This window comes from Populus nigra, chromosome 2, assembly GCF_951802175.1.
Source record: "Populus nigra chromosome 2, ddPopNigr1.1, whole genome shotgun sequence".
NCBI lineage: Eukaryota > Viridiplantae > Streptophyta > Magnoliopsida > Malpighiales > Salicaceae > Populus > Populus nigra.
In genome coordinates this window covers 41,269,531-41,296,471 of record NC_084853.1, presented here as the reverse complement: position 1 = coordinate 41,296,471, position 26,941 = coordinate 41,269,531, and the positions used below count along the sequence as shown (strand labels likewise).

The 26,941-nt window shown below is 32.2% G+C and overlaps 3 protein-coding genes across 4 annotated transcripts; 2 read left to right on the top strand and 1 right to left on the bottom strand.

Moving 5' to 3' along the window:
- Positions 1-11,473: 11,473 nt before the first annotated feature.
- Positions 11,474-17,426, top strand: LOC133681386 (squamosa promoter-binding-like protein 1). Of its 2 annotated transcripts, none has more exons than XM_062104423.1 (10): positions 11,474-12,646; positions 12,819-13,000; positions 13,206-13,783; positions 14,000-14,137; positions 14,224-14,331; positions 14,421-14,538; positions 14,638-14,779; positions 14,919-15,069; positions 15,512-16,135; positions 16,833-17,426. In XM_062104423.1, exons 1-10 carry the CDS (start codon positions 12,057-12,059, stop codon positions 17,277-17,279), a joined length of 3,078 nt encoding a protein of 1,025 aa, XP_061960407.1. In that variant the 5' UTR covers positions 11,474-12,056; the 3' UTR covers positions 17,280-17,426. The 2 variants fall into 2 exon arrangements, with proteins under 2 accessions (XP_061960407.1, XP_061960408.1); XM_062104424.1 differs by having other exon boundaries at positions 11,477-12,646; positions 14,063-14,137.
- Positions 17,427-17,766: 340 nt separating this feature from the next.
- LOC133682266 (aspartic proteinase CDR1-like) lies at positions 17,767-19,089 on the bottom strand. The gene has a single exon (XM_062105549.1). The coding sequence runs from the start codon at positions 19,087-19,089 to the stop codon at positions 17,767-17,769; it is 1,323 nt and encodes a 440-aa protein (XP_061961533.1).
- A 5,486-nt stretch (positions 19,090-24,575) lies between these two features.
- Positions 24,576-25,663, top strand: LOC133683143 (major pollen allergen Ole e 10-like). The gene is made up of 4 exons (XM_062106674.1): positions 24,576-24,828; positions 24,923-24,966; positions 25,086-25,341; positions 25,460-25,663. The coding sequence occupies exons 1-4, from the start codon at positions 24,753-24,755 to the stop codon at positions 25,486-25,488; spliced, it is 405 nt and encodes a 134-aa protein (XP_061962658.1). The 5' UTR covers positions 24,576-24,752; the 3' UTR covers positions 25,489-25,663.
- The last annotated feature ends 1,278 nt before the right edge of the window (positions 25,664-26,941 follow it).

The window sequence follows — 26,941 nt, the reverse complement described above, 5'->3', positions numbered from 1 at the left end:
GGCTTTTTTGGGTTATCTTCATTAGCATGATCCGAGCCACGAGGTTTGGTTGTTTAACATAGTTTGGATTTATTTTTTTAGATATTTTTTGTTTGTTGATTTTATTTTTGGTTTCGGGATGTTTGTTCTAAATTGCTATAATATCATAGAAAGCAAATCAAAATAAATTATGAATACTAATTTAAAATCAACCAAATATTGAAAGATAAAATAAATAAATAAAGGACAAAAACGACTTAATTGAAAGAAAAAAAATGAAAGATGATATTTTTTAAAAGAAAAAAAAATTATTTAGTATTGTTATTAAACTCAGCCTAATAAATCAACTTTGAAAACTTTTGACTCGACTCCTTGCTTTGGTTTAAAATCATCCCACATAGGAGTTGACTCTTGGTGACTCATATTTGTTTATTAAAATAATTTTTTTATTCGATCAAATGACAATATAAATAAACACATATTAATTGATTGAATAAAATAAAAGAGAAAAAAATATTATCTTCAAATAATTTTTTTCTCCTCTCCAAAACAAAGTTTATCTACACAAAAGATAAAAAAAATTTATAGATGAATAAAAAAATCTTTTCAAAAATTAAATGCATAACAAAAAAATAATTATCATTTAAAAAAGGCTCCTTAAACTAAATAAAAAAGAAAAAATGGATATTAATCTAAATTCAAATAAAGTAAAAAAATTAAAATATATATATAAAAAAAAATTAATTGAAAAAAAATAAAAAAGGCCAGCATGCCTAGCCTTTTTCTTCAAGGCGACTGAGCCCTTATGTTTTTTTTTTTTTTTTGCATTTGGGGTGGGCAACATGTCATCCGTCTCAATTTTTTTCGAAAAACAATTAAACAGCACGTCACCTGATATATTGTTTTACCCAAAAAATTTTGCTTATTTTTTATCGAAAACACCTTAAAAATCGTAATAAACCTATCTATGACCTCAAAAAACAAAAAAAAAACCCCAAAAACCATAATCAACTCGAAATAAAAAAAATCAAACCGAGTTTAGATTTGTTTTTTCAAGGACTTTCAAGGCAAACAAACACTTAATATGAATTCCCTTCATCAGATGAAACCATTTGATATAAATATCAACAGTTTTAGTGATCTAAATTGATGTCAATGTCATTTTTCTCTCTCTATCACTAGAATCTAGTGGTCTTTATCTTTCTCCTTTTTCTAGTTAGGAACTGAAAAATAACAAAAATAAATTTTTTTACCAAAATTGAACTTGAAAAATATTGAGGTATTAAAATTATACAATTTGTGTTATTTTTAAATTTCGAATACCAAAGTATATTTGTTGCTAAAACTTATGGTACGACCACTCATATTTGATGCTTTTTTTATTCCAGTCCTCTTCTTTCAACCTCATATTTTCCTAAAAAATCACAATTAGTTAATCTTCAATTAGAATAAAATCACTGGAAAAAAACTTTTACGATCAAAATAAATTTCTAACAAATACACAATGGCATCCATAATGATTTATATGTTTGTAAACAGTACTTGCCTCTATAATAATAATAATAATAAAAAACCCACTCTTTTTAAGCTATAATATAATATTAATGAAAAGCGAACAATATACAGGTTGCACCGATTGGTCGGATTCGTGGGCTCTTGTGCCCACTCCAGCCCCTAACCCAATCATAACTAGCGCCGAATTATTATTAATAATTATATTGAATATGATCAAACAGTTCACTTGTTGAGGTTCCTATTGCAATAATAATCACTCGGTGAAGAGCTCACGTGAAACGAAAAGAGAGATCGGTTATCGAAGCAAGAATCCAACACGAAACAAACAACACTTAACGGAATCAATTTTAAGCACTTGAATGAGTTTACAACTATCAACATGTTCGTGAAATTATATGACATGACAGGTATTGGGTGTTTGGACTTGTATGTTAAACTCCAGATCACTCAATACCGCAAACATTGTTGTGGATTCTATGTTTTTTTAACGAGTTTTAGAATAGTTGGGTTGGATTAATTTTTTAAAATATAAAAATAGTAATTTAGACATTATTAATGTTTTTCTTATAAGAATAAAAAAATAAATTTATATGGGGATTAACTTGATATGATTTAGAACTTAATAAATTCAAAAATAACTTGTTGTATGACAGGTAAAAATATAATTTGATAAAAAAATTCAAGGCGGCATTCTTATTTTTATATATATAGAGACGACAACATATTGGATCGACTTGAATCAATCCGGGTTAACCAGTCAAATTCATGTCTTAGATCATGAGACCATATTAACCCAATATAAAGTATATAAAAACAAATTATGAAATTGAATTCCAATCAATCTAATATTAAATGATGAAATTAAAATAAAAATAAAAAAAATAACCCAGGTAAAACTACCAAATCTACAATCCAAGTCATGGTATTAGAATAATCCTATAGAAAGTAAATCGAAATAAATTATGAAGCTTAATTCTCAATCAACTCAATGTTAAATGATGAAATTAAAAAAAATCTATTAAAAAAAGACACAAATAAAATGACTATATTCAACCTAGGTTAACTCGCTAAACTCATAATCTGAGTCATGATACTGAGATAACTCGTAGAAAACAAAGCAAAAAATAACATGAGTCAACTCAGGTTAACCTGCCAAACTCGCGACTAGGTCAAGAAACTGAAATAACTCTATAAAAAGTAAATCAAAACAAATCATGAAGCCTAATTCACAATCAATCTAATATAGAAGGATAAAATTAGAAAAATAAATCAATATAAAAAAAACACAATAAAGCAATCTAAATTTACCTGGGTTAACCTGCAAAACCCGTGACTCGGGTAATGAGACCAGGGTAACTCCGGGGTTATGAGACCAGGTTATACCCCTTATTGAATCAATTTATACCTTTAAATTTAACCATTTATTGTAAATTCATTCTTAGTTCTTCGAATCTTAGTTTTTAAACCAAATTGACTCCAAATTTCAAATTACTTTTTCAATTAGGCTTTTAATTGACTTTTAACTTAGCTATTTATTTTAAAACCATCTTTAAACTTTTATATTCTTTCAATTTTAACCAAATTAAGCCATTTATTTTAAAACCATCTTTAAACTTTTATATTCTTTCAATTTTAACCAAATTAAGCCATTTTCTCAATTTCCTCTTCAATGGTGACCTAAAAATTTATACATTAATTGTGACCTAAAAATTTCCATTCTTCACTTTCGCGCTTAATTATTGGTCCAATTTCAACCCTAATTTTATTTTTTTATATTTTTATTTGTTTTTTTCTTATGATTTTTTGACATATAAAGAATTAAATAAAAATAAAGAATTGATTAAAATTAACTAGATTTACTGAAAAACATATTTTTTAATTTTTCTAATTTTTTCAAAATACATAAAAAAAATGAGGGGTTGAAAATTGGGTTATGACAAAAGTGAGTAATGGTTTGTGACAAGCCATGACAGACACTCTTCTCAAGGTCATCCAGACTTTGCCTCACATTTATATTTGATTAGGAATCCATTAGAAAAAGGAACATCCCCACAACTTATGTGCTCCCACTTAGGGAACTTCTCTATTATACTTGATGACTAACCATTTCCGTCACCACTTCTTCATATGGATAATCTTACCTTACATTACATCTTTTATGTGCCCTTTTGGTTGGATGGAAAAGGTAAAGAACTAACAAATATCATAACCACCATTAGAACAATCATTTAAAGTATAGTAGTGCCTAAACATTGCTATGGTAGGCACCAACCCTATAAGCCTAAAGTATTCATCAAAGGTTGTAAGTAAGATCCACTCGTTCGAATGTAGTTGGCAAGGGTATATGCGATAATGAAAGAAAACATCACCCACAAATCCATACAAAGGGAAAATGTGCCCTAACTCAAACATACAAAGTGGGGCTATGATTTAAGTATTCCCTCTATAAGCTCCTTTAAATTGTTTACTTATCCTTTCAAACTCATAAGGGAGAATGACTACATATATCTTCCATAGTTGGCTATTAACCTTAGACACTTACTTTATAGACATGTGTTGTTCATCGTATCATTAGGAGAGCTTCTCTAATGATCAATGGGGGTGCTTCCGATGTACTTGGGAAAAAAACTCATCCCAGATGTGAGCAGATGGGCATCAATCCCTCTATATTAGGTCCAAATTTGACAAACCTAAACCCTATATTAAAACCCTCAGGTTTTAATGACCCTACTCTAAATATAAAATCACTCATAAAAGTAGCTTGTTTACCACCCATCAGGTCCATAGTTTGCAACTAAGTAAATGATAAAGGATAAAGGATTACCTTAAGTCATCCTATCCACATTTAACTTCACGCAAAAGGCCACATGCTCCACATAATTACTCTCTACCAAAAACACACTTCACCCAAAACTTATTGTTAGAAATTCTTAACTAATACGGTCAGAGAGAAGTTTAGAGATAAAAAGTTTTAGTGTGGAATGGAAGAAGAGGAAAACTTTATGCAGTAGAAGGCCTCCTTTCTTTTTCACTTGATCAACAACATATGTAGCCACCTTTATTAGATCATTGAATTTGAACTAACTGCCATAAAGTTTTTCTTTGAGTATTTTTTTTATTTGAAAAAAAATATTTTTTTAATCATGGTGCATACCTCTATACATGAAATTTCAAATGACATGCCCCGGGATGTACACCCTTCTTTTTATAGAAGGAAAAATCAACGATCTTGTAAAAAAAAAAAGGTAAATCTTTAAGTCTCCATGATTTTTTTTACTGTAAAGACTTGGGGGTTACTAATAGATCAAGATTTATCAATATTTTTTAATTATTTTTTGTTAGCCTGAGCCTATTTTCATGACAATCCAAGCTCAATAAGGATTCAAGAACAAGTTTGAGCTAGGTTAATGACCTAGAATATTTTTGGGCCCAGGCCTTGCATCTGAGTCTAGCACCAGGCCACCTAGCTTGTTACCCCTTAGACTCAAGTTTGCGGCTTGAGCCCAACACTAGATTCATATCTTGATACCCTTAGACCTTGGTTCATGACCTGGGCCTAGTCTCAGACATTATTCGGGCTTAGGCATGTGGCATGAGCTTAACACTTGTCCCCTTAGATTTTTAACTAAATTTAGACTTTTTAGCCTAGATCTAAAGTGTCAAGGGACTTTATGCATTCTATCATTGGGGAGTTTGGTATATATATTTGTTTGACTTATTACATACAATATAAGGGACTTACTCAGCAAGCATTTACTCCACTTACACCTTTAAATGTACAAGAGTATCGCATGACCTACCACATTTCTACTTTATTAATGCATGTATAAGAGATGCTTATTTTTCATTATTGTTACAAGGGTGTAATAACTCAATAATCATTTCATTCAAGCAAAATGACAAGGTTTATAGGTAAAATACCTCATAAACCATCGTAAAAGGTTTATATTTTTCTATATTCTCAACATATTGTATCTATTATTTACACAAAACACCGTTTTCTTTTAAAGAGTATTTAATACATACCAGAACAAGAACAAACAACCTAGTTCTTGAGATTTAATGCTATTTTGTATATTTATTGCAATATCTCTATACAAATATACTAAACTTCTAAGGGTTTGCAAATTCACCCAAAATAGACTATTTTATAAATATTTAGCTTCTTACGTCAATCAACCACCTTTCTTAGCTATGAATAATTAATCAAATAGCAATAACATTTGATTAAACTCATAATCCAACCACCCAAAAATCTCTATTCCTAGGAATGTTGGATTTTAAAACATCTATCAATAATATAATATACAACTTAAACAACAAATCTTCACAAAAATACCCCAAATTGATTTTAAAATCTAATTGATTTCTTCTCTCCTCCTAGTGAACCCAAAATATCATAAAAATCAAAAACATAATCTCCTGTCTTTATTCGATTTTTTTTCTCTTTACTTGTGATGTATTTCACTTAGGTTCTGAGTTATAAATTAATTGTTTTTACTTAAAAGAAACAATTTTATTTCAAAACCCAATTTCCCCCTTCAAAAGCTTTAAGAATTGCTTCATTGATTTGCAAATTGATAATCTATTGATCACTAATTTTAACAGGTATGAAGTACGAACACAAATGAGATAGCTCAAGGGAAAAAAGTTACAAGATTTACCGTTCTTGAAAAAACATCACTTTCTACCATAAGAGACTCCTGGGCAACTGAAAGTTTAATCAGAGATTTACATCTTTTTTATGGCTCTTTAACATTCATGAACTTTCATGGACTCCAATAGAACTTGTTGGGAGGGGTTGCCCTGGTGAACTGTATAAAGCTATACATTTGACTTTAATGGCGACAAAGCGGTCAAAAGAGAAGAAGGATATTGCTAGGAAAGTAGAGAAACTCGGGAGCACCAGACATTGACTTGAACTCGATTGGATTCTAATTTTTGTTTTCTTTGATAAATTTTCTTTTGCCATTTTGTTTCAAAAAAAAAAATATTCATAGCGTGGTATGGTGGGTTTGGGTATGCAGATTACAGCGAGGAAAAAAGAAAGATGGTGGTTGCTATGTTTTTTATTTTTTTAGTTTTTGTGAAAAAATTGTAATATTTGACCTTTAAGAGCTTTGTAGTCTCATTAATTCATTTATAATAACAGTCACGTAATTATTTTAAACTATTTTATTAACTTTTTTTTAACATTTCAATCAATATATAAAGTGTTATATAAATTACAAACTATAGTAAGTAAACTGTAATTTATAAAATTATAGAGACAAAGTGTAATCGCGAGTAAATCTTGGAAACTCAGAGTAATTTTTCTGATAAAAAAATATGTATAAAAAGTAATGATTTGAAAAAAAAATTATTTCTGAAATTATATTGAATATTTATTAGCATATGTGAAATTTAGATATCAAAATACCAAAATTTATTTTTTAAAAATAGATTTTTTGTCAAAATAACAATATAATCAAAGTAAGAAACAATATTTGCCCATTAATTAATAATTCAAAGATAAAATTGATATTGCAAGCCTCAATGTGCCACAGCCCTAATAGTAGAAGGGTAAAAAAAATGTCATTAAACCTTTTTTCTTGCATATGTAAGCTAAAATGAACACTAATTATATATTAGTATATAATATTGCATCTTTCATATCTATACACATCTGAAAAAAATCTGTACACACTCACGATGCAATTTAAAGTATAGAATACTCCAAGAAATGAGGCTAATAATGTATAAATATATCGCCCCATGAAGAAAGAATCTGGTTTATTACATGAACAGACCTTAAAATAAGCACGCAGATATTATATTGCTAATTAAAAATCCAGTTGCTCTGTTCTCTCCAAAGTCAAAACCATGTCTAACTGCCAGGTGCCAAGAGCTCCTGTAGTTTAATTAATTGTTTAGAACTCAAATCTTTACTAGTATTATAAAAATAGGAAATTATTTTTATTAAATACAAGTAGTATTTGTCTCTCTTTTAAACAAAGTATCATAAATAATTAAAATGTGTACTTCACGGTACATAAAATATTCAGTCAGAGCTGCTCAATCTCCAAACAATTTAAAATAAATTCTACTAGAAAAAAACATTAGCAATATTCAGACATTATGTTTTATGTTAGTTGTTTTTATTCAACTCACAACGTAGCACATGCAAAAGATCTAGTTTTAATCTATTGGTTCATTAACCTTGGATTTCCCTAACCCAATGATCCTAGATTGTTTTAAACGAAATAAAAACACGCAACCCACAAATCTTTTTAAATATAAAAACACTAAGAGCTTGAAGAATTTTTTACAATGTTATTAAACCTAACCGAACTAGTTAATCTTGAAACCTCACGATTTAGCTCATTGTCTAACTCAAGTTTCCAATTAAACCGCGCGGAAGCTAGCCCGAATTAAATCAATCATTTTCATGGGTCCAAATGCAATCTTAAGGATTAGTAAAAACATGGCCTAACTTTTAAAAAACTCTAAAATGATAAATTTTTTTAAAAAAGAAAATATTGAGTTGATAACAAATTGAATTGATCTTAGTCCCCCGATAACATGTGTTATGGACTATATTAAGTTTAATAATTTTTTTACAAACTATTTTTTTAATTATATGATAAAAATATATACTCATAAAATCGAACACCAACCTAAAAATAAACACTTATTTGAGATAGTGATAACCTTATGAAACGTAATAAAAAATAAATCATGCAGTTTATTTTCCAACTAATTTAATATTAAAAAAAAATAAAAGGACCAAAAATTAAAAAACAAATCATATTCGTTTAGTGGGTAAATTAATCAAACTCGTGAATCAAGTTACTTGGGTTAACACACCGAACTTGTGAACCAGGTTATGGACTCTAGCGGGATTATAATTTGTTTTGTTTTTCAAACTATCTTTTACTTAATTATATGATAAAAAAAATAGACAATTGCTAAATCGAACACCAGACCAATACTAAGATGTTAAAAAATAAACAAAAAAAAGAGTTAAACTCGTCAAACCTGTGAACTAGGTCAACCGACCAAATTTATAAACATGTCAATGTATTTTATAAAGTTAAATAATATGACTTTTCTCTTAAACTATTTTTTTACTTTACGAGGAGGAAATAGAAAAGGCCACTAGAGATAAACCAATCATTTTTGAGTGACATGTGCCACCTCTATAGGAAGACGACATGGAAATGAACAAAACTACACGACAAAATCATATTTTTAACTACCGCGATGAGCTGCACGCGCCAATAGCTTTTTCAAGTTAAAAATTAATATTTAAATGGTAAATTACATTATTACCCTTAGTCAATCTAATAATCACAAAAAAAAACCTTAAGTGAAAAGATAGAATTACCCTTGTGTCAGTGACTTAATGTTTTTTGCACAAAAGGGTAAATTTATAATTTAACCATAAATCAAAAGGTTAAATACTTAAAAAACCTTTTGTTATGAGATGAATGATTATTTGCTTCTAAGTTTATCAATGTCATTTCACCGGGCATTAGTATGAGAAAAGGATAATAAAACCCTTGAATAATTCTTAAATAACAATTAAATCAAATAAAAATACTATTTTACTCCTAAAAATATAGTAATCTAGAGTTTTTTTAAAGGATAAAATCATTATTCTACTATTAAAATCCACAATAAACAAAAGCAAATCCACTAAAAAAATACTATACCTTTTAGCTTTTCTATTAATTTATATTCGTGGCGTAGGATATACATGTGTATTGTATCAGAAAAGTAGCCATCCATCAAGAACCTTCCATATCGTCCACCTACTGTGTTTATTTCAAGATTTTCCGTCTAATCATTTCTCATCTTGGACAGTGATTATAATAAATATACCCCAAGAAAGCATATTTAGAGATTACTGTGTCGTCAAGTAAAAAGAGGCCAAGCAACAGTAAAAATATCAAAGCCATGGATATCTTTACTGTAGTTAAACATTCAAGAGTACGGGACAGAGAGGAAGAAAGAGAATGGTCGTGTTTTTTAATTTTTATGGAAGTGCTCCAAGAAATTTATTGCATCGACTCTAATCTTCACTGTAACTGTAGATGGATCGTGTGACTAATGTTTGTACTTGACAGCTTAAAACCCAACCTGTGTATGACTTGATTAAGGTTAATTGAAGTTAATTTTAAAAAAAATTAAAAAAATATTATTTTGACTAAAAGAATTTAACGGATTTTTTAACTTGATCTACTCTAAACTTGAATCAACTAGATTTTAGATTGATCTATAAAACATGTACTAGGTTTTAGATTGATCTATAAGACATGTCTGCATTTTATAACTAGATTTTATGTGTGTTTTAGAACGCGGTATAAACCGTGTTTCTAAAAAGTTCAAATTTATTTTTTTATTTAAAATAAGTTTTTTTTATGTTTTTAAATTGTTTTGATATGCTGATGTTAAAAATAATTTTTTAAAAATAAAAAAATTTTATTTTAATATGTTTTTAAATAAAAAATATTTTAAATTATTATCACCACCATATGCTATTTGAAGACGGCTTCCCTACCTCAGTTTATTTTTAGCAAACACTCTTTCTTAGATATATAAAAAAAACTTAACTTTCTGTTTTCAGAAAAAAATATTTCACGATACAACAGATCTTGAAAAAAAAAAGTACATGTCTTTTGATAGATTAATGCATAAAGATGCTGGCATGTCTAGTCTTAGTTTGGTGTTTTTTTTTAAATTATGCTAAAAAAATATTTAAGCAAAAGATGGTCTAATTTGATATTCAAGGAGTGGCGTGATATTTGTATAAATTATAATACAATTTCCCTCTTCACAACCAAGTGTTTATTGTAACAATTATTTGTTTTTATTTTTTTTTTAAAACAAATTTATCATACAACTTTTAGTTAATTAAAAATTAAACTTTATAATTTATTTCAGTTTACTTTTTATACGGTTATTCCAGTCTCATTATCTAGAATACGAGTTTGACAAGTTTATTTAGATTGATTTTTCTTATATTTTTCAATTGATTTTTTTTAATTTTATATTTTAAAATTAAATTGATTGAGAGTTCAAGTTATTAATTTGTTTATATGATTACACATAATTTAATTTTTTAATTAAAAAATGAATTAGCGTTTCCTAATTTTTTTTATATATAAATTTTTTAATGTCAATTATCCGGTGAAAGCTTAAAGAACGTCATGTTTGCCATTTTAACAAAAAATGGAGCCGAAATGGAGGGGGAAATGACCATACAAAATAAAGCTGACGTAGGTATAATGTTCACGTGAGACTATCAGAGGCAACTTAACCCGATAGGTTAGCATGGAATTAACAAAAACTTTGGGAGGAGAGTGTCACCCACTCTGATTATTTTTTATGACCTTTTATGATATTTTTAAATTTATCTTGTTAATTTTTATTTTTATTTTAATAATATTGCAATCAAAGCTTTGATGTGTTTTCAAAGTGAAAGCTATTTTAATTTTTACGAAGAAACAATGCAATAACTATATATATATATATATATATATATATATATATATATATATTACCTGTACACTACAAAAACTACCATCGTATCAAATGATCTCAAACTGGTAAAACCAAGATAGCTTTCGCTGTCTTTTGGCATGATTGAAACTGTTACAAACAAGTCTCGAAAACACTTTTCCAAAACCTCATTTCATTGCTGGTCAAAAAAACTTTCAAAACTAAGAAATATGGGGTGTTATCAAAACTACCATCGTATCAACACTGTTTTTCATTGCTTACTAGCAGTCCACGCAACAACAACAGCTACGACAACATGAATGAGATGAGAGAAAAATAACAGAAAAAAAAAGAAAAAAAAAGTGGAGGAAGAAGGCATCTTTTTCTTTTTGTGAGTTTTGGTTCCGGGGAGGGCGAGATAGACACGCGGTGTGAGAAGGGACCCACCATTTTGGTGTTGTTGGATGGTACTGTTGTTGTCTCTCTCTCCCCCTCTCATTCCACATTACTTTTTTTTTTACTTTCATGTCTAGGTAAATAAAAGAACTAAAGATTGTTGATTGCTTCTATCTTTCTATGTACTATACCTCTCACCTTACCATTTCCACATCTCTTCTACATCATCATCGTCATCATTACACCACCTTTTCGCTCACTTGACATCACTTTCCGGCAACAAGTCCGATCTCTTTTCCTTCTCTTTAGACAGGATTATTAAATTACTTCCTGGCAAGTGAAGTCTTTTTTTGCTTACTTTTCTTTCTATGATTGATTCAATTGAGGAAATTCTAGAGCTGGAAGTCGGCTAAGGGTTTTTGGTTTTTTGTTAAGTGGGTTTTGGAGGAATAGGTAGTTTGATTAAAGGGTAATCTGGTATGTGGGTTGCGGTTAACTGGAATCATGGGTGTGTGGGTGTGGTTTTTTTGTACTTTTGGGGAAGAAGCGACGCTGATTAGGTGTGGTTTTCATTTAAATCTTTCGTCTTTTTTGGTTTAGTTTATCTGGGGTTTTGCTGTTTTTCTTTTTAGTTCTCAGTGTTGGTTCAGTTTGTGAAATTTTGGATCTTTTGGGTACTCGTTATGGAGGCTAGATTTGGAGGTGAAGCTCATCATTTCTATGCTACGCCCCCCTCCGATATGCGGACAGTAGGGAAGAGAGGTTTAGAATGGGATTTGAATGATTGGAAATGGGATGGCGATCTTTTTATTGCAAGCCCTTTGAATCCGGTACCATCAACCGGTATCAGTAGGCAGTTTTCCTCTCATGGGGTCGGGACAGGAATTCTGGCCACCGGTAATTCGTCCAAGAGTTCATCCTCATGCTCCGATGAAGTGAATCTGGGAGCTGAGAAAGGAAAGAGGGAATTGGAGAAAAGGAGAAGGGTTGTTGTCATTGATGATGACAATTTGAATGATCAAGAAACTGGCGGCCTTAGTTTGAAGCTTGGTGGTGAAAGGGATGCAGGGAATTGGGAGGGAAGCATTGGAAAGAAGACTAAATTAGTTGGGAGTGGCTTGAGCCGTGCAGTTTGTCAGGTGGAGGATTGTGGGGTTGATCTGAGCAATGCCAAGGACTATCACAGGAGGCATAAGGTTTGCGAGATGCATTCCAAGGCGAGCAAAGCTCTCGTGGGAAATGCTATGCAGCGTTTCTGTCAGCAGTGCAGCAGGTATGTGTTTAAGTGCTCGATGCTCTGATCTTTATTGGTTATTTACTGCCATATTAGAACAGGTACATATTATGAACATAAATAGTAATATCTTATACATATTATGGTTTGCAGTACCTTATATTCCTCCAAAAATATTCTTTTAACCGATGCCGTGTCAACTTTTTTGCAGGTTTCATGTCCTTCAAGAGTTCGATGAAGGAAAGAGAAGTTGTCGTAGACGTCTGGCTGGCCATAATAAAAGGAGGAGGAAGACAAATCCTGATGCTGTTGGCAATGGAAGTTCGATGAATGATGATCAGACCAGTGGCTATCTGTTGATAAGTCTCTTGAGGATACTCTCAAACATGCATTGTAAGGAACTCCATGCTTCTCCTATTAGAACTTATCAGAATTAATTCCTCGAGGATTCCCACTTTGTCCATTGATATTACCTTGATTTGCTGTTTCGTGTTGTGGGCTTCATTTGCTCCCTCTAAACCTGGGTCACCCTGTATTATCTTGTTGGATGAGTAACGTGTATTTGATATTTAATAATTCTGTCCCTTTTGAACTGCAGCCAATAGGTCAGACCAGACAACTGATCAAGATCTGTTATCTCATCTTTTAAGGAGCCTTGCAAGCCATGACGTTGAACATAGAGGAGGAAACATCTTTGGACAATTGCAGGAACCTCGAGATTTGAGCACATCATTTGGAAACTCAGCGGTAGATTCAATTTTACTCTCAAATGGTGAAGGACCCTCAAAGCCTTTAAAACAGCACCTGACAGTACCTATGTCTGGTATGCCGCAACAAGTGAAGCATTTGCATGATGCTAATGGTGCAAACATACAGACCGCATCTTCCTTGAAACCTAGCATTCCAAACAACTTTGCAACGTATTCAGAAGTTCGAGAGAGTACAGCAGGACAGGTCAAGATGAACAACTTTGATTTGAATGACATTTATATTGACTCAGATGATGGCACTGAAGATATAGAGAGATCACCTGCTCCTGTGAATGCAAGGACTAGCTCCCTTGATTGCCCTTCATGGGTACAACAAGACTCCCGTCAGTCGAGTCCTCCTCAGACAAGTGGAAATTCAGATTCAGCTTCCGCACAGTCACCTTCTAGTTCCAGTGGAGAAGCTCAGGTATGCTGGCACCAAGAATATATTCCTATAGTCCCATTGAAAGTAATATTTTAGCACTACGATGTTATATCATTCTAGAGTAGCACAATTGTCCCAAAATTTTCCATTTTAAGTAGTAAGGCATTTCTTTTTAGAAGAACATCTCACCTTTCAGCTGAGACTTGGTGAAATGTTGATTTCTTGTATTTGTCCCTAGATTTATATTTCATTATGCAGATGAAGCATCTGTTCTGTCTTTTGACTTTCATCAGCAAACTTTTTCCCTTTTCTACCATTCAGAGCCGCACAGATCGAATAGTTTTTAAATTATTTGGGAAAGAACCAAATGATTTCCCTTTTGTCCTGCGTTCCCAGGTACTCAAAATTTAATTTGTTCAGTGCTGCTGTTTGATGTTTCTTTCCTTACAAAATATGATTCTCTGAAATGTTTGGGTTTTCAGATTCTGGACTGGCTATCTCATAGTCCCACTGATATTGAAAGCTACATTAGGCCTGGCTGTATCATTCTGACCATTTATCTTCGTCAGGCTGAGGCTGCATGGGCGGATGTACGCTTCATGCACTCTGATCATTGTTATTGATCCAAACTTCTCCAGACAACATTTGTGGCCTTACAATTTACTTTTCCTGTGTATAGCTTTGCTGTGATCTTGGCTCCAGTTTGAGCAGGCTTCTGGATGTATCGGACAACACTTTCTGGAGAACTGGATGGGCCTACATTAGGGTGCAACATCAGATAGCATTTGCTTATAATGGTCTGTTGCCTTTGATTGTCCAAGTAATTTAGAAATCTAGAAGAGTGGTTTAGTAATAACAAGACTTATGAATGAAATATTGTGAATTTTGTGTTGCAGGTCAGGTTGTTGTTGATACATCCTTACCTCTCAGAAGCAACAACTATAGCAAAATTTTGAGTGTCAAGCCAATTGCCATATCTGCATCTGAGAAAGCTAAATTTTGTATTAAGGGCTTCAACTTGTCTCGGCCTGCCACAAGGTGATGATTGCTGGTTTTCATATGACATAGAATTGTTTAAGAAGCAGCTTTGGCTTCCTATATTTTGTGCAGTCTCTTTTTTATTGTGTTGGTTTAATGTGCCACTAAGCTACCTTTGTGCTTTCCTTCTGTTTTTCAGATTACTCTGTGCGGTAGAAGGGAACTATATGGTTCAAGATAATGCTCAGGAGTTGATTGATGATGTTGGTAGCTTCAAAGGTCATGATGAGGTCCAATGTGTGAACTTATCTTGCTCTATCCCCACATTGACTGGAAGAGGATTCATTGAGGTGTTGCCTTCTGCTTCTCTTCTCAATCCTGTTCTTTTCTTATCCTTACTTATTCAGCATTGGATATATGCTAGTTTCGAATCTAAGATTTTTTTCTTCTTATTTCCACTGAATACGTGTGTTTATTAAAGTGGAACTTAATAAGTGAACAGATTGACTATTGAAGTACTTCTAATGTGGCTTTGTGATATATCTGGGTTGATTTGGGGATAACTTCATTACTATCTCAAGGAGATTATGAACTAGATGTATCTACGCTTGTCTGGAGCGAAATTCATTACTCTCTCAAGGATAATTCTTTTCTTGAAACTGTATTTTAAATTAACCCCTCTGTTGAGTCATCTCGATTCTTTAGTATTTTCAAGCATTTGCAATCGTAGAATACTTGTACTTTTTTGAACATGCCTCTCTGTATGCTAAATTCAATCTTTTTTCTATCCAGATCGAAGATCATGGCTTTAGCAGCAGCTTCTTTCCCTTTTTAGTTGCAGAGGAAGATGTATGTTCAGAGATTCGCATGCTTGAGGGTGCATTGGAGTTTACTGAAACAGATGCAGATTTTGGGGAAACTGAAAAAATGGAAGCCAAAAATCAAGCGATGGACTTCGTTCAAGAAATGGGCTGGCTTCTTCACAGAAGCCAGCTAAAGTCCAGATTGGGCGACTTGAATCCTAGCATGGATCTCTTCCCTTTAAGAAGATTCAATTGGCTCATGGAGTTCTCCATGGACCATGAATGGTGTGCTGTTGTGAGAAAACTCTTGAACATACTGCACAACGGAATTGTTTGTACTGGAGACCAGTTGTCTCTGAATGAAGCATTATCAGAAATGGGTCTTCTTCACAGAGCTGTGAGGAGGAATTCTAGGTCTCTTGTGGAGCTCCTATTAAGATATGTTCCTGATAAATTTGGATCCAAAGACAAGGCACTGGGTGGTGGAAGCCATGAGAGCATTTTGTTTAGGCCAGATGTCATAGGCCCTGCTGGTTTGACACCTCTTCACATTGCAGCTGGTAAAGATGGTTCTGAAGATGTACTGGATGCATTAACTGAAGATCCTGGAATGGTAATTCTTTTTCTAATAAACTAATTTATGGACCTTCTGAGGAGAGCTTTCTCATAAATTTTGCATTTATACTCTGGCATGAATATTTACCACCACCAGTTGTATTTTCTGTGCCTCTTCAATCTGGATCACTGTGTTCATACTTATGTTGTCTCGGCAATAATCAGTGATAGTAATTGAAATATAATCTAATCTTTTTTGATCGCTTGATTTGCAAACCTAATTTGATGAGCAGGATCGCTTTAGATCGAGAAGTTAATCAGGAGGTGTTGATTTAGCTATATGTTCCCCTCATTTTATATTGTTCCTGGAGTTATCTTTTTAATTCAATTTAGTGATGATAGACGATGTCTTGAAGTGAAATCTTGCTTCATTTGATTGTTTTATATTCTGGCCTTTAATTTAGCGGCCTTGTTTTGTTATCATTCCACTTCTCAAGGTTTATATTACTTGTCTTTATTTTGCATAGCCAGTGGATGGTTTTCCATTCCTCGTGGTGCTTTCATTTGTTGTTTTTTTTTTTTTTTAAAAAAAAAATTATGTCTGGACAGGAAGCAAATTTTTTTTATCAGCAGTCATTGAATAACATCTTGGAAATTGAACCCAAGACTGCTTCTCAATCACTGTTACATATCTGGCGGGGATTTATAGCTTGTCTTCGTTTTATATAAGACTTCACTTGTATGTTACATTTCAGGTGGGTATTGTAGCATGGAAGAATGCCCGTGACAGCACAGGCTTCTCGCCTGAAGATTATGCTCGCTTGCGTGGTCACTACTCATACATCCATCTGGTACAAAAGAAAAGTAAGAGACAAGTTGTTGGGCATGTGGTGCTTGACATCCCTAGCAATCTTTCAAACAGTAACATTGCCATTAACGAGAAGCAAAATGAAGGGTTGACCAGTGGCTTTGAGATTGGACATACAGAATTGAGACCCATTCAGCGAAACTGCAAACTTTGCAGTCAGAAGGTGGTTTATGGAACAGCCAACAGGTCTCAGCTGTACAGGCCTGCAATGTTCTCAATGGTGGCAATTGCTGCGGTTTGTGTCTGTGTGGCTCTTTTATTCAAGAGTTGTCCTGAGGTACTGTATGTGTTCCGTCCATTCAGGTGGGAATTGTTAAACTACGGAACAAGCTGAGACCCGTTAACGCTCATTGTAATGACATATGAATAGGTGTCTATTATTTTGTATGCATTTAGACTGTAAAGTTGAGATTTCCTGTATAACCATCGACTTGGACGTGCACAGTTAAGATTCAGTTATGTTATTGACATATTTATACCATCACCGTCAACTTTCAGCAGTAATTATAACCGTTGTGGGCGTGGCGGGTGGCATTATATGAATTTTAGTGCTTGTTTGGGATGCAAACCGTGTTCCGTTTGATTTTTTTTTTATAATCTAAAATAATATTTTTAGATTATTTTAATATAATGATTTTAAAAATAATTTTTAAAAAATAAAAAAATATTATTTTAATACATTTTAAAAAAAATATTTTAAACTTGATATCACAATTCAAACCGGCTTTAATCCCAGAACAGAGGCCAGCAATACAAATGTGGATATATTGTAAACACGTGCGCAAAGCAATAAAACGTAAATTTATCATATGGCTACCGAATTACTTTTTGGTGCAATCTGTTGGCTTAAAAGACAGGGACTTCCCTTGAATGTTATATTCTACCAAGAAGTTCATTTGTGCAACGTTTCCGTAGATTGAAATTCCTGATGTAGTAGAAGCGAAGGCCAAGCACACAACATCGTCTGAAACTTGAACGAAGGTGTTAATGGGTTTAAGTTTCACATCCGCGCCAGTGAAATGTGCAGTGATTGCAGGAACCTTGAGATCAGAAGTAGCGCTATAACAAACACTCAGAAATCCACTTGGGTCCTCAGCACGCCGTCCCTCAACTTGATTGCCTACCGCTGTTGAAAGATTGGAGAAGAAATCATCTGGAACAATTGTCAAAGTTGTACCTGAATCAATGATGATGTTTCCCTCACCGGTTCCCAAAGAAGAATCACCGAATTTTATTCTCTCATTTCCAACACTCATGGCTTCTAGAGTTAGAAAGTAGAAGGTGGACATGGTTTCTGAAGATACTAATGGGGTAGATTGAACTCCAGGACCTGAAACAACAGCGTTGCTACCAAAGTTTAGTTTGCTCGAGTTTCCAGCTCGGGAGGAAAGTGGCACCAAACAGTAGGAGAATTTGCCACCGACTGAAGAACCCATTTGAGAAATAAGGGACAGTGGACCGGCTCCAAGGCCAACGATACCTGAACCTTTGTCACTGAAGGTTCCATCATTTTCGTGTCCACAACCAATGACAGTTTTAGGGAAAGACACTGGACTGCCTGTTGTGGAATCCAAAGTGATAGTATCAGAAGCAACATTTCCCATGGTGTACGATCGATCACCATAAGAATATTGGTAGTGGCAAATATTACCAGAGCAAGTACTTTGATCCAGCAAGCTGCAATGCCTTGCGTCACAAGAAAAATCTCTATAAGTTTTGGAAGACTTTGGATCAAAAAGAGGATCCACTTGTTTGTAACATCTCTCGCATGGCTTGCACTGTGTCCATATCAGATCACTTCCTGTATCTGCTATACCCATAATCTTAAAAGGCGGTGTCCCCAAGGATAAACTCATGAGGTATTCACCTCCGTTGGATGTAACTTCAGATTCAGCCGCTTTAGGAGAGACCGAAGCAGCAGCAATTGGATCGAAGTGGTGGACACGACTAATGGATCGACGCAAAGCATTGTTGATACGCTGGAGGTCAGTCTCTTCAGAGTTGTAGAAAGGGGACAGTGGTGAATCACGGTGGATTAGGTCCACAGTGAAGCCAACTTTGCGGGCATAGATGCAGCCAAAGCTAGAAGCACACAGAAGTGCAATTGCTAGAGCAAAAGAGAGAGGAGATTGAAAAGCTGCCATTATAGGAATATTCGGCCTAGCTATAGAGACGTCGTCGAGGATGTTTGCTTGATGGATTCAAGGTGGGATTGGGCTGTATAAATATCTACAGATTTTGAGAGTAATTATTGCCTTTCTATATTTATCCGGATGCATGCAAGGAGTATTTTTGGAGTTCGTATCTTGAATGGATTCGATGCATATTCGTATTTCCATTCAATGTACATCGATTCTCATCTAGTACTGATCTTCGGCTGGCATGGATTTTCCTTTTAAATCCTTTCACTTGGTTAATAACATCTTTAGGTGAATCGTATTTCAGTATAATTAACATTAATTTATATACATGGTAATAACCACCTTTTGCTTGAATTTGGACCATTTTCTTTCTGAGGTCTAATTAATGTAAGAATCTCTTCACCATTAATGTACTATATATCTGGTTAATTTGATTAATTTCTGAACATAGACTCCCCCCTTTTCGAGAGGAGTAATTAACCATCGGTTAAAACCAATTTAACATTAATAGATTGTTGATTTAGCCAGATTCATGCTCATTAACTGCACATATATATATTCTGTCAAGTTCAAAGAAAGAAAGCAAAATGCAAATCTTTTACTGATCCATAATTGAAGACTGTTTCTCAATTTGTTGACTTTGTTTTTTGGGAAGGTGAATTGTATAATTAAAACTATAAAGGAGAATTAACCTTGTGATGCTTTATCATCAATATATATTCGTTGAGATAAGACCAAGATTTTGCATTGTCTTTCTATAATAATAATAATAATGAATATATATAACGCTATGGCTAATATAGTAAACGTAGTGATTTTCTTTCCACTGAATATATTTTGTTAATTACATTTATTTTTCTTAATTATATCGTTATTTTTTTCCTCAAAAAATATATTACCTTCCAGCCCCGTACACCACCCTTCCTCCCTCCTATCTATCCATCCTATTTTCTTTTACTATTTTATTTCTAAAAAATTATCTGGTTTGAATTTTCGCAGCTGGCAATAGCCCGTATGAGAACAAAACCAAAAGAGTTGGATGGTGGCTAGAGCAGTGAACATTTACAGTGGTTAAAGAGATGGTGGTGAAGGGTTAGGGTTTTGGTGGGATGTGATTTCTCTAGGAATTAGATTTTTCAGAGATGAAGATAACTGGTGATTTTTTATAGTTGCTGACATGGCTATAAGACGACGATGTGTGGCCTGTTAGTTCATATAACCAAAGCTAGAACTTAGGTATAAACTTTCGACCTAAAAAGTGATAAAACAATGTTAAATAGAGTGATTTTTAATTGAAAAATAATAAATTAAAAGAAAAAATTGATATGAATTGGCATGAAAATACTCGGTAAATTTATTTAAATCTTGTATGAAATAAAATAACAAATCAGTATATATATATATATATATATATATATATATGAAACATCAGTCATCAACAACAAATCACGTAAAACTTTATAATGGGATAAAATAATTATTTTAAAGGAAGATTTTTGTAAATTGGGATGGAAATATTTAGAAAAAAAAAATAATGAAACTTCAAACAAGTTAATGTATTATTTTACTTGCGAATAACGATAATGGCCAATCTAAACTCTGTGTATAATCACAAAATATTTAACCAAAAATGACGGGAATTATAAAGAAAAAATTTATTATAATTGGGGTAAAATATTAATTCATACTGGATTAAATGAAAAGTGCATGAAAGATTCCGTGATTGTGGGTTTTACAGAAACTACTTTGCTAAAAATAAAATTGGTGGCATTTATGTAAATTGAGGGAAGACAATTCCTCCCCTATTTATGGCTGCTGGCCGACGGTTCCAGCATGAAAAGAGAGGGGAGGGCAATATTTCTTCATTTTTCTTCAATCTCCTTCTTTTTAAAATTTTTTATGAGAAAGTGGGTGAATGGCAAGAGAAGTGAGGTTTTTAGGTAGGAATTGCTACTAAATTTGTGGATTAAGAAGGATAGAAAGAGGTTATAACTTAGAGAGAGATAGAAACAAAGGATTTTGGAAGGAAAAGGAAGAATTGGAAGAAAAGCTTGCAAGGAATCAAGTAATATTGCAGATTTATTAATAGTTATATATTTATTAATTAATCAAGTTTTAATTGCAGATTTATTTGGGGTTTTAAGTCACAATAACTATATTAAATTGGTCATATTTTATACTATAAATTAATATGATATAACCCACCTTTCAAGAATATTATAACAAAATTATTTCTTGAAAATGGATTATTAATTATAAAAGAGATTTTTTCTCTAAAATCTTTATAAAAAATAATCTCTGAGGAGCGAGCGCGATCTACATTTCGAGAGAGTGAATTTGCACGCCTCAACTGGTAAGTTGGTCTTTTATATATATTATTGGGATATATAATTTAATAATCCATCATAAGAATTAAAGGGGTGAACTTCTAAAGGGATAAAAAAGATAATTAACCGTGAACATGTGCACCACCTAGCTAGATATAGATAACCTGCTTAGGATCTAACCAAGAACGAATTTAATCACTATATATATATATATATATATATATATATATATATATATATATATATATATATATATATATATATATATCAAAGCTTATTCTAAAATATTCTTAACAATAAGATCCAAAAATAAAATAAAAAGTGAAGATGTGACAATTTATGTACGTAAACTAACAAACGAGTAAATTGTGTAGAAATATAAAGATTTAAGGAAAACATATATAGATATTAATTCTCAAAGAATAATATATATATATATATATATATATATATATATTATGATAATTATAAGTATTTTATGCCTGGTAATTTTATTTTTTTTAATTAATTGATTTGATTTTACTTTCATATTGATAGTAGAAAGAAAATATAAAAAAAAAACAATAATCGGTATCAGAAAAGAAAAGAAGGTAAAAAAAAATATACACAGGTACACGCTACCTTGTGTTTAATTTTTATCAAATAAATAAAGATGGTGAAATTCGATCTTATGACCATTTGGTCATCAAAATTCTGATACTATATTAAAAAATTATTTCAACCTAATAGAAAAAAAAACATTAACATTGTTTTTTTTCTTTTGCAATACATATAAATCAGGTAAAGGTAGGATCATATAAAAAATATTTTTAAAAATTTTTAATTTTTTAATTTTAAATTAAAAATATTTTAAAAAATAATTGTTGTAAGAATCACAAACAATACTTTAACGGTGGCAAAGGATGCTAGGCTACCGATTGGAGAAGTAGGCATCAATTTCATCACTGTCTCAAAACTCTTTGCTGAAATTAACAGGGGTTATGATAATATATATAAATCTTGTCAACAAAATGTGGTTCGTAATATATAACAAGGGATCCATCCATTTCGATTGGTGTTGCCTTATATTCTCAGAACCCTAACCGACATCCCTCAAATAAATTAAGAAATCTATTCTGAATTCCATCAAATCCATGCTGAGCAGGTTCTTATTCTTCTTGGGCTGCAGCAATTATCAGTACTAAATTAAGTTTGAAAAGAGGAAATAAAAAAAGCAGTAACTTTACAGCTTGTTCATTCGAATGGTCTGCTTCCGGGGAGTCCGAATCCGAATCAACATCCATGCTTTCAAGTCTCGACTCCCAAATGATTCGAGCAACCACCGAATGACCACGTAATAAAGACCCCCGAGTGATATTTTAAGGAATAATGGGTGTTTTTTAGCACATGATTTTTGGATTGTTTAAAAAATATCAATATTTTCTGGTGGCTCGATACACAGGGTGTGCCATACATTGCTCACGGAATTGGATAGAGGACACACTTCTTGCAGGTTAAGAAACAATGGAGGCGTGCTACAGTATTGTTTTTAAGAATATTTTCTCTATCAAAAGCTATTACGGATTTAACAGGTTTCTCCACTAGAACTGAGGGAAGGCAGGGTAAAATAAAAAAGTCAAGCAACCTCAAATAAATTATATATTTATCTTCAAAAAATACGGGTGTTTATATACAGGTCTAAGATTTGTAACATCCATGAAAAAATTAAATAAAGAATTAAAATAGAATTAATAGAGTGCAGCCGGCCTTTAAAATATATAGTTGTTAGAAAAATAAATATTAGAAAAAATAAAATAATTATTGGGAAAAAATATAACTCTTGGAACTATAAATTGTAGGAGCTTAAAAACCATGGTTTCAGTTTGTAGTTTTTTTTACTCAATCCAACTTTATATGTGCAAGTCCATCATCCTTTCTAGTTGGTTATTAATCTATATCATAGTTTATTATATAAATACTGAAAAAAAATCTTGTTTTTCTAATATGATATTGAAAACTTATTAGATTTAAATATTTTAATATAAAAATAAAAAGATATTGTCTTTCATCTTTTGAAATAACTTCTTAAATAATATTAAATTATATTATTTACAACGGTTCTAAATAGAATCATAAGATGTTCTAATTTTTTTTATTCATGTATGTAATAATGTTAATTTAATTCACATCTCATATAATTGAAAAATATATTTAAAATAAAAAATGTTCATAATAATATCATATTAAGTGAAAATGTTCTACTAGTTACTATTTTTAAGAGTGAAGTACATTTAAATTTTAAAAGGTAATTCAATTTATGTTCCTAATATTTACTTAAATCCATTAAAAACAATTCTGTATGGTTCAAAGACTAAACAAAGTATTTTAATTATAATTATAAAAATTCATATAAAGTTATTTGAAAATCAAACATGTTTATTTAATAAACATTCAAAATCATTCATTTTATAAATAACTCTAAGCAATTTACTAAAAAAACTATCATAAATTTATTAAATAATAAACATGTGAAACAAAATTCAAGAAATTATTTCGTAAGAAAAGTTGAATAAAGACAACTTGCAAAAAAATGAAAACGTGAACAAAACATTTTATCTATCCACTCAATAGTTAAGCATTCTTTCCTTAGAACATTTGATGTATGTATGCATCAGTGGAGGTTCCCTTTGGACCCCTAGCAATATTTATCATTGCAAGGAAACGAAGAACAATGAACTGTGGGTTAAGGAATCACAATTAGGAATATAAACCATGGCTCTTAATCGTATTTACATGCTTACTTGTAATAAATTCATGAAAATTAATTGCAAGTCTTTGCATAAATGTGAGAGATCAAGAGCATGAATGCTGGAGACATTGAGTAATTTTGTGGGGCAAATGAGAGGATTGAACCAAAAACAAAGACAGAAACGGTGGTGCATGAGAGTGGAGACCTTAGGAACGAGAAACTGTCCAAACTCAGAATTGAAAAGCTGCATGAATGACAACGCATAAACCACAGCCTGTTTACAGACGCTTGACCATTTCTGTGCAGTTACGAGACACCAAGTCACGCAACAGGACTTCCTTTCCACCAGAGCACAGTGCATTGATTCTGCTTTTATCAGTACCCTTCTGGACTTTTTCAAAGCTGTTTTATCTGCTCCTTTTTCCCTCTTTTCCTTGCTAGCTAGGCAATCCCTTTGGAACATGGCACTCCTGTCACAATGGCCTTACTGACATTTTAATCATCTATATCGCGTTTTCTAATCTTACCGGTATAAAATACACTCTCCCCATCAACGCCCACTAACTCATTCGCTCTCAAAACTTCTTGGCTACTCCAACAATATAGCTAGGATGGAGATTGCGAAGTATCCCTCGGCCTGCCTTCCTCTGGCCTTTGCTTTGCTTCTTTGTCTTGCTGTTTCTACAGGTCAGCAAGTTTTGCATCTCATGTTATATGTTTTCTTTTAATTTCAAGTTTAACTTATTGCATACTTCTGAATTGTATGTCTCCCACCATGCAGAGTCACAATCCTATGGCCATGGAGGAAACCAGGACCAGATCAGGGTAAAGGACATATAGTGTATCTGTGATGGGGCCATGGCATTACACCACCCCTTTATTTATTTATTTCCCCTCTCATAGGTCCTAATAAATCAATAAAATGCTTTATACTTAATTTGCAGGCAGATGATGTTCAGAGCAGGTGGTGCATTGCTAAACCATCGGCATATAATTTTGAGCTTTTGCGCAACATAGATTATAGCTGTGGGCAAAATGGAGTGGACTGCGGGCAAATTCAACCAGGTGGTGGCTGCTTTCGTCCAGACACTGCCTTTGGACATGCCTCCTACGCTATGAATCTCTTCTTCAAGGCTGCAGGAAAGCACCCATGGGATTGCCATTTCAATGGTACTGGCATTGTTGTTACTCAGGACCCATGTAAGTCACCAGTTGAGATTCTTGTGCCTGGGAATTTTTCAAATAACCATATTTAATTTGTCCTTGTCATTGAGCGACAACTAACCAATATAAGGATGAATCTTCATGTCTTTTGCAGCCTTTGGTACCTGCACCTATCCCCTGTAATGCTAAGAGATCAGCTCGAGACAAGAAGGGTCTTCATGTTTATTAGTAGTTTGAATAATTTTTCATTAAAGGATCCAAAATTATGATTTCCCATCTTGTAATGGGTAAAAGAGAGACAATCTCATTTTGTGAAACGACGATGAATGGTGTCAATGCATTCCTTTGACTTCGACTATCTTCTTGTTTATATTTTCAAAGTGCAGTTTTTTTCTCCTTTTGGAAACTGAAAAACATAGACTGCTCGGATCTGTTCAGGTCGAAGACAACATTTTTCGTAAAGCTTAAAGCACAGAAGTTTTCTCCACCGATTACATTTCAAAATAATGAAAATGATAGACAGGGGTCCAAAAATTTTATTATTGCATCTCAGTTGATTGGCCCATCTTTTGCTAGCAAGTAGAAAGTTGTGATGAGCATGTGTAATTGGAAACAACTTTAAAGATTTGTTTGAAATTATAGTAGCGGTTGTGATTTAAAATGTTTTTTGTTTAAAAATACTTTAAAATAATATTTTTTTTATTTATTAAAAATTATTTTTAAGATCAGCATATTAAAACAATCTGAAAACATAAAAAAAAATTAACAAAAAAAATTTAAATTTTGAGGAAACGCGGTTTCAACCACGTTCTCAAACGCGTTAATCACACGATTCATTAAATATCAGATCATTAGCGATAGATGAATAAAAAAAAATTGATAATGTGTTTTTTTTAATTTAATTATAAACTGAAAATATGATGCATATTAAATGATATTTTTAAAAAATATTAATAAGATAATATATTGAAATATTTTTTAAAAAAAATATCAAGATTACAATATATTAAATCGACCAAGTTAATTGTCAAATATACGAATCAAAAATAAAATTATAATAACTCTATAAAAAATAAATTAAAATCATTAATCATAATCTTTAAAAATTCAATGTTGAAATAAATTTAAAAATGATAGGAAGACACGTCTATTTTACCTTCTTGTCCAAACCATAAGCAATGGTAGCGGCAGCGGGCTCATTGATAATACACATGACATTCAAACAAGCATCCTTTGTGAAGCAGAGACAGTGACCACTGCATTCTTCACAGGGCTGCCTAGATAAGCCTCAGCAATCTCACGCAGCGCACCGTTGAAGAGACATTATAACAAATTAAGTGACAGATATTCTGCAACATATTAAACTCATACATCCAACAACTGAAGCAGGATATGGTATGATAAGAAATTTGTTGTTTTTTATTGATTTTGTGCAGAGGGTTGAAGTCGGGTTATGAATACCCGAATACTTGAAACTCAATCAGGTCATGATCGGATATCAAAAACCTATACCAGTCAAGTTTCAGATAAGTATGGATAATAATTTAAAATTTGAGTTCAAGGATGAATAATGCAAACGTATACCCATTGCCATTGTCTTTTACACAATGCGAGTTTCAGTTGTTTGATGGTTGAT

Excerpts from the sequence above, each read along its gene's own strand:
- LOC133683143 (XM_062106674.1), top strand. The coding sequence starts at position 24,753 with ATGGAGATTGCGAAGTATCCCTCGGCCTGCCTTCCTCTGGCCTTTGCT. Across the intron at positions 24,967-25,085 it reads GAAACCAGGACCAGATCAGG|GCAGATGATGTTCAGAGCAG; the intron begins GTAAAGGACATA and ends CTTAATTTGCAG. Across the intron at positions 25,342-25,459 it reads TGTTGTTACTCAGGACCCAT|CCTTTGGTACCTGCACCTAT; the intron begins GTAAGTCACCAG and ends TGTCTTTTGCAG.
- LOC133681386 (XM_062104423.1), top strand. The coding sequence starts at position 12,057 with ATGGAGGCTAGATTTGGAGGTGAAGCTCATCATTTCTATGCTACGCCC. Across the intron at positions 12,647-12,818 it reads TTCTGTCAGCAGTGCAGCAG|GTTTCATGTCCTTCAAGAGT; the intron begins GTATGTGTTTAA and ends ACTTTTTTGCAG. Across the intron at positions 14,780-14,918 it reads TTGTCTCGGCCTGCCACAAG|ATTACTCTGTGCGGTAGAAG; the intron begins GTGATGATTGCT and ends TCTGTTTTTCAG.
- LOC133682266 (XM_062105549.1), bottom strand. The coding sequence starts at position 19,089 with ATGGCAGCTTTTCAATCTCCTCTCTCTTTTGCTCTAGCAATTGCACTT.